The sequence below is a fragment of the Cicer arietinum genome, chromosome 6 (genome assembly GCF_000331145.2).
Source record: "Cicer arietinum cultivar CDC Frontier isolate Library 1 chromosome 6, Cicar.CDCFrontier_v2.0, whole genome shotgun sequence".
Taxonomy (NCBI): Eukaryota; Viridiplantae; Streptophyta; class Magnoliopsida; order Fabales; family Fabaceae; genus Cicer; species Cicer arietinum.
Window position 1 is genome coordinate 18,542,344 of NC_021165.2, and position 8,850 is coordinate 18,551,193.

At 27.9% G+C, this 8,850-nt stretch overlaps 1 protein-coding gene across 1 annotated transcript; it reads right to left on the bottom strand.

Moving 5' to 3' along the window:
• Nucleotides 1-6,342: 6,342 nt before the first annotated feature.
• LOC101492756 (uncharacterized) lies at nucleotides 6,343-7,383 on the bottom strand. Its single transcript, XM_004516517.4, has one exon. The coding sequence runs from the start codon at nucleotides 7,301-7,303 to the stop codon at nucleotides 6,455-6,457; it is 849 nt and encodes a 282-aa protein (XP_004516574.1). The 5' UTR covers nucleotides 7,304-7,383; the 3' UTR covers nucleotides 6,343-6,454.
• Between the last annotated feature and the right edge of the window lie 1,467 nt (nucleotides 7,384-8,850).

Genomic DNA, 8,850 nt, shown 5'->3' on the forward strand with positions numbered 1-8,850 from the left:
CGGATGTTCACATCTACTTCAAACGTGGGCATGGTACCATATGCCGTTTCTTGCACCAATAAGTAATTTTGAGCCTCGTTTTCCATTCGCAAAAAGATAAATATCAAAAAAAAGTTAAATATTATATTTATACAACTATCAATTGATTCACTAACATATTCAAATTTATTTTCGTAGATATAGTGGAAAGGGTATGAAATTTGGGGACACACCTCGTTATCATACCGATGGATATCGAACAAAAATTGATCATATGACAGTTAACGATGTAATATATTAAAACATTACATTATTTCTATTATTTTATTTTTCTTATACTTATATATATTACTAACAAACTTATTATATATCAGTTTATCTGGAGAGCATATCTACAACTAACATACGATCATCCAGAAGATAATTGGCTATGGAATGCATCTACATATTTAATTTGTTTCTACATAATAGAAATGCATCAAACTGATAGAGTGAAACTACAATTTGGACTACCTCAAGAAATTCCACATCCTCCGAGGAACATGAAAAAGTATCATAAGGTAGATTTGCATAAACAAGTTGACTATAGTTGGGCATTATTCTATGAAAATGAGAACAAAGAGTGGAATGAACGTGAGAATCATATTCTTCATGGTCAACCTCTAAATGTTGAATTCAAACCAAGTTATGAATACATGGTTTGGTTTTGCAAAAATTCTAAACGATTTATTTCTGTAGAAAACCAATTGGTTGATCCTCGTGCCAATCCACCACAACCTCCACCACAATCTAGCCAACACTTTGTTCACCCTCAACCTCCACCGCAATCTAGTCAATTCTTTTTTCACCCCCAACCTCCACCGCAACCTAGTCAATTATTTTTTCACCCCCAACCTCCACCACAATCTAGCCAACATTTTTTCCAAGAATCAATGCCCAACACAACACAACAAAATCAATATTATATACCAACACCTCCTGACACTCAACCGCCTCCTAATACTTTTACCCACACACCACATTCTCATACTTTTATCCACACACCACATCAATCTTACAGGTTCACGCCAGAGGAACAATTTAATTTTGACAGTCAACAACCACATCAAAAAGACAACCGTCAACTATCATTTGCATCAAGCGAAGAGGAATTGTTGTATAACACGTTCAACAGTCGTCATAATACATCTGAGTCCGCTACCCAGTTACTGAATAATATGTGTCAACAAAACTTTCAAATTCCAAACTTTGGGAATGCATATACTCCGTTGAATCAAATATCTAATTGGACTCAAGGTGGAAGTAGTTCTTCTGCAGCACTTCCACCTAGACATCCTCCACAGCAAGAAGACGAAGATCAAGAAGAAGAAGAACAACAACAAGAAACTCGTGATGTACCAAGGCGTCATCAAAATCCCGTACGTGTGAGAAAACCTCGACAATGTGGTACTGGAGGCCACCTTCGACATTAATTATCGTAATTTTTGTAAAATTTGTGATGTTTTTTATGAATTTGTGATTTTTTTTTATGAATTACCGTTCTTTTGTAAAATTTATGATGTTATTTAATTAAATTATGTAATTTAAAGTTTTATCGTAATTTAAATTTTCTATTTATGTATTTTTATGAATTATAATAATTTTAATGTTATATATATATATTATTTTAATTTTGAAAAAGGACATTTTAGTGTTTAGTTTTGAAAAGGGGGCAGATTGGTACATAATTTTCAGAAAGAGGTTATTAAAAAAAATTGACTTTATAAGATATAACATTTATTTACCAAAACTCGGTTTTCACTTAAAATATGGCAAGTCTTGCCTCCCTCCACACATGTTCAACTACTCGTTATTTAATTTTTTTCTGTAAAGGTCAGCTCCTCCTACTGTTATTTGTTAAAAACAATCATCCTACCATTAAATATAAAATAACCACTAATCATTAAAAATAAACAAAATGGCTACACATCTTGCTAATTAATTAGTTCGTATATAATTTCCTCTACTTAGTTTTTTTTTAAAATGCTCTATTTTAGTATATCATTTAAGGTCCGGATTCAATGGAATAGAGAAAAAAAAAGGAGTTGAATTTGAATTATATATATATATATATATATATTGTTTACAAGGGGAAGAGAGAGATTATACAATTAATTTGCCCTTTATCTTTATAAAATATACACATAATCTGTATTGACAGCATTTTTTCGATTTTGATGATCCATCTAACACAATAAAATATTTAAAAAATTAAATTATATATTTAAAAGTAATTTAGATAAATATATAAAACACAACCTTATTATATATCTTAAATATCATTTGATAAGGTCAAGAACTAGCTCAGATCTTATAAAATCGTAAATTTAATTTTAACTATTGACTTAAAGATCTCTTTTGTGAGTGGTTTATAAATATATCTGTTAGAACATTTTAATTATGATAAATTTTTGAAAACTTATCTTATCTAAACTTGTATTTACCACAAAAAAGAAACTATAAATCTCAAATGAAGAACAACACAATAAATGAAAACAAAATAAATTGACGGCAACACCAACAAAAAATAAAATACACTTAGATAAAAATACAACTAGGTATATTGTAGAATGAAAACAATAGACAACGAGGATGTAAACAACTAACATTGACGTTTACATAAACAACTAGCTTGAATACAAAATAAAGTCTAGCAACAATTGGATGTAGAAAATAGAATAAAATAAGATGAAAAAAATATGGAAAAACTTTGCGAGACTTCATAAGTAGAGAGAGCTTTGCAAGAAGAAGCATTATAAAGTGAGGAGAAAAAGAGAAAATGAGGAGACTCACAAGTAAACATAACAATGTTTTAAATATATTTTAGTCTCTCAATTTGTTTAAATTTTTTTTATAAAAAAATCAGATTTCTAATCTCTTTTTATAACTTGAAGTTTTTTTTGGCTGTATTTTATTTTCTATGATATGTGACACACATTAACATTTTAAATTTTTTGATAAAAAGAGAACGATATTTATTTATTTAAATTGATAAAATATATCAGATACAAATTCAGCATCGTTAAATACGAAAAGAATTTTTAAATGAATATGAGAATAAAGTCACATCATTCAAATTAATAACATAAAACAATACAATATTTAATAATAATGTGAGAAAATAAAAGTGGTTGAAATATTCTTATATTTGAATCTGCAACATTTACGATCTAATTATTGATTGAATCAAAAATTGATCGAAATTGATATGTCAATTTGAATCAAATAAACACTACAACAAGAATGAAATGAAACAAACACCGTACAGAGACGAAAAATCAACCAACACTAATATGAGATGACTAAATCACGAAGAAAAAAATACAAAAAGAAAATCTTATGTGTGAAAATTACTTAATTAGAATAAACTAGATAAAAAGATGCACATGATTTCACGTCTAAAAATAATTTAAAATCACAATTTAGATAAAAGATGAAGTTTTTGGGTCTAAAAAATTAGAGTTGACTATTACAAGAAACCATAAATCTATATCCACTTTTTGAAATTGAAAACTAAAAAGAGAAATCGTTAAACCAGAAATTCTAATCTTGAGAAAAAACGTGAACGAGCAAACACGCCATCTAGATTTTTAGATAAGACACACTTGTTTCTAGTGGTAGGAATCATAGACTATGATGGTGATGATGAATGATGGAGTTTGATTAGAGAAAATATGAAATATAGAATTCGTCTCTCTCTTTTGAATAAATTCCTGATTTTTTTATATTTTCAATGTTCCTCTGCATCAAGCTTGAACTTTTAAAATGATTCATTAAATCTTTCTATTTCTTATCAAAGCAATGCGTTTGATTTCCCTCCGCCTCAAGCCATGCATCTGTTTTATAGTTTCTAGACAAATTTCAGAACCAGGATCATAGTTTTGATTTGTTTAACACCATGAATCTTTGTAGTGTTACCCTTCTCAATGGAACACAAGGATCCATCATACATCAGCTACAAAACTTCAAATACAGTTTAATTTTAATGTTGTTTTGATTTTAGTTAGTTAACTGGAGATTCAAACAGGTGTTTAAATTTAATTGATATTAATCAAAATATTTAATTGAATAAAATGTATTTAATAATATAAAAAAACAAGTTATACTGTATTTGATATTATAAATATTTTGATCAATAATTATTTCTACAATAATTGATATGAGATAATTGGTTCATTTTATTTATTTACTTTATTATTAATTAAATTGTAATTAAATTACATAATTATTATTTTAAAACACTCAAATATAAAACTCAAAAGTTTTGTGGGACTAAATCTAAAACTTGGTCAAACTAATTCATTGAAGTGATGTCATTTAATTATCGATTCACAAATTTAACAATATTAAAAAAATTTATAAATGTACCATATACGTTCACTTATAAAAATAATAAATCTAGTGATCCATTTGGCACGTAATTGAAAATGTCCATGTGGTAAGCGATGAAAAGGCGTTTTGTTTGTCTAGTCAACATGCAATAAACAGTAGTGACTAAATTTGGTAAAAAGAAAATATAAGAGACGATTCTTTAATAAAAAAAATTATAAAAACTAAAAAATAAAAGTTGATATATCTATAGGTATCAAAAATATATATAATCAAATTTATTTTTATCGAATTCAACTGTATTAAGTCAATGTCACGTCATTAACAATGATGTTATATCATTAAAAAAGAGAGGGTTTAAAAATATTGAACAAGTTATAAGATGAAAAAAAAAATTAAAAATAAGGGTTTAAAAGTTATTTTTTTTTAGCAAAATACAATAATAAAAGTATATTTAAACCAAATAATAAAGAGAAACAATCCAACTTTTTAAATTCTAATAAAAATATTTTTGGATTTTAACACAATAGTGAGGATAACTTGCCAATGTAATTAAAATTTTGATAATTTATCTTTTCTATCCTTCAAGTGATTTATGAGGCATCTTTTACCCCTCTCCTCTCCTTCTAAAATTTATCTGCATTTTTTTTTTACTCAAAATTGATATGTAATCAAGACACCATACTTAATCTTTGATCAAACTTGAAATTTTGCATTCAAATGATCATATTGCCTCGGGATGGAAAAGTGTGTCACCTCGTCCCAATTAGTATGTCTCGTTAATAGCCTCACCAAAAAACAGGATAGGACAGAGCAAACTTTTACTTTTTGTATTTTTTTCATGTATTACAAAAAAAAAATCAAATATCAAACACAAAGTCACCAATAACACACAAAAATCTCAAAATAAATTTATCAACATTAAATAATCCCAAATGTCAAAAACAAAGCTATCATCATAATAAAACAAGTCTCCAACTAAAGCTATTCTTAGATACTTATATTAAGGCTATAAAAATAAAAACTCAACTAAACCGTGAAAATAAGAACTCAATTAAACCATGAATATTGAGAAAGCTACTAACTATGATTAGCTACTTACATTATGAATAAAGACCACCACTATTAGCCAAGAAGAACTCAATTAGGCCACAAAATTAAATATTGTTAACACAGATAGCTACTTTCAAAATTAAAAGTTGCAAAACAAAGATAAATTTACTTACTGTTATGGTATACTTATAAAAAAGAGTAAGTAAAGTTACGGTTAAATTTACTTAATTAAGCTTATCAATAATAATTAACTTTGTCACCAATAATAATTAAATTTGACAGTTTTTTATCCTGGTCCATAAAACAATGAGTTCAAACCTTTATCTAATTAGAATTATTCAAGGGAGTAAATATAAATATTTTTATTAGGACTAAATTATTGAACTCTAGTTTTTTATAAATAAAAAATATTATTGAGGTTGTGTTCTTATAAGATCATTTATTGAAAAAGTCATATATAACATAATAAATGAAGATATAGAAAAGTGATTCACTAGTTTGGCTTTTTTACTACCCAGTCAACTTATGACCTTTCCTCCTCTATGCCGTCATGGCTATATATATATATAATATGATAAATTTTAAAGTCATTTTTATAATAATTAATATAAAAATTATTATTATTTAATAACAAATAAAATTAAACTAAAATTTATAATATATAAAATATTAAATAAAATAAATAGTTATAATTTTATTAGTAAGACGAGTTTGTGTTGGAGCATAATTGATATCAACATCTCTAACTTAATCTCCATTATCAAATTTTAATTTTAATGAAAATGCACATTCATATTTATATCCGATCAAATTAAAACTAATTTATATCGAAAGTGGTATTCAGATGTGAGAATTATGTTGTGGTATTTATAAGTGATTAAATTGATTTTTTTACTCTGATTATCAAATAAATTTTATATTATTATTTATTAATATGTGGAATTGAGGATTACGACGATCATTTATTGATTACAAAATGGAAGACATTACAAAGATAAATAAATTAAAAAAGACAACTTAAATGTGGAATTAATTAACCATTTCTATAATATAATTATGGAATTAAGGGCAAGGTTGCCCCATCCTTTTCCTCTCCAAGTTCACCATGGTTCTCCTTGCAATATATGTATATCATCGTATAAACCGCAATATTGTAAAGCATAAGCATAGCAAGTATAGGAGAAATCATGAAAATAAATACCCAATTATATCTCACTATCCATAACAATATCCATTGCAATAACCCAAAAAAGATAAAGGTTGAAAGGATCAACCTTTTCATTCCTTTCACCAATCTCCAACTTCTCCTCAACGGTTCCAAACCCCAACAAGATTCCACCACCACAATAACATTCACCAAGCTAAAATTAACCATCAAATACATAACAAGAGGGAATACAACAATCATTAAAACAAAGGCAAAGGAACACAACACGACCAAGTAATAAGGGTCATTTTCAAGGTAGGTATCGCCTAGATAGATGATGTGGAAAAAGACAAGTCCAGAGAGAAGTATGATTAAAAAAAAGATGAAGAAGAAGATGACGAATGTAACGACGGAGGTAGCGAGGAGGGGGAAGAAAGAAGTGGCGATGGATTTAATGGCTTCTTTTAGTTTAATGGGACGATTAAAGAAGCCATGGTAGATGCTGTAGGTGATGGCGATGACAGCACTATATGTGAAGATGGAAGAGAAAAGCAAGAAGGAGAGTGTGAAGGAGAAGATTAAGGTGGGGTTTGGTTGTTGTTGTTGTTGTTGAAAGTGTTTGAAAAGGATTTGATAAAGGAATGTGGAGAAAGAGAGGGGTAGGAGGAATATGAGGGTGAGATTGTTGTAGAGACTAGGTTGAGATTTTATTATGCGTTTAGATTCTGATAGAACATCCCATGTGTTTGGAGCCATGAGAGAAAAGAGATTAATGGATCTAAATGGCTTTTGTGAAATTCTCCATTCACCTTATTTTCTTTTTTATAGACTCATCTTTACTTCCCAATGGCCAACGCGCTTTTCATTTAGAGTATGACAAGTCTTGCCTCCACATATGTCAACTCCACTTGCTAATAAAATGTGTTTAACTTATACATAAATTTATATTGAAATACCTACTTTACATTTAGTATCTACACATCTGAAATATAATTACTCCCGTGAAGTGTATTTATGAAGAAAAAAAATACTCGGTAGTTGTTTTGTAAGTATAATTCATATGATAGTTGTAGAGATATTTGATATGTTCGAATGCGAGTTCGAATTTTATTTTTTAACAAAAAAAAAACTCATAGCATTTTATTTGTAATAATTTGTTGGATACATGTCTTTGATATCTATAAAAATATGGAAACTAACTAGAGATGTGGTTGTTTTTGCTAAAAGATGAGTTGCTTCATTTGCTTGTCTTGTTTTTGTTAAAAAGTTGATCCACTACATTCTTGGAGTCCATCTCAAAATCAACGTTTAAAAGTTGAATGTCTTGCATTCAACTCCGAACACTCAAGAGACCCCAAGTTGGATACATGTCCTGCTACAAACTGTTTGTAGCAGTAGAAGAAGACCACTATGATGCCAACATCTTGTGCTACTCCGATCTTACATACCTCTTTTTATCCATAGTTAGTTAGTTAGTTTGTGTTGAGTCACTAAATTAACTCTCCTTAAAAAAGAAACTACTGATCACTAGTCTATTTATTATATGTAACTAATTTCACACTTTGATTAAATGTAATTAATTTAGTCAAATGATTGTCCACAATACAGGAAGAAAAAAGACCACCATAATCTCTATAGGTTGGAGAGGGCTTTAGTGAAGAAACCCTTGTGAATTAATATTAGATCAACGCTAAAACTTAAAAATACCACTACACCAAAATTAAATATGTAAAATTAATTGAAAAATAATTAATATATAAACTATTTTATTTTAACCCTTAATAAATTTTGTCAAGATCTGCGACTGTTTGAAGTGTATGCATGGTTCTCGATCGATGTAATTTATATTAATTTGAATAAAATTGATACTTTCTTAGTATAATTAAAAACTTTTTTAGAACAAGCCATAAATCTTTTAAATTACGAAAAAAAATTAGTAAACCCAAGTTCCAAATGAACATTCTTCAAAGGTTTGGCTTTTCTAAAAAAAATTAATTCAATTTTTATTGAAATAACAAAAGTAATATATATATATATATATATATATAATTATAATTAATATAATTCATAAAAAATACTTAAATAGAAATTTTAAATTACATTTGCACAATGTTTTCGAGTATGGCCAATTAATCAACATAATCCACATTTTCTTGGTACTTTTTCTTTAACGTCCATTTCAGTTCTAATACAGGTACTATTTGGACGACCTTTTTTAATTCTCTGCATTTGAGGATTGTGATACAATGTTTCACCTTCATATGTGGGTCAATATCCTTCATTAGGTATAGGTGGAAACTCTT

What these genes read in the sequence shown, in the direction of transcription:
- LOC101492756 (XM_004516517.4), bottom strand. Translation starts at nt 7,303, where the DNA reads ATGGCTCCAAACACATGGGATGTTCTATCAGAATCTAAACGCATAATA.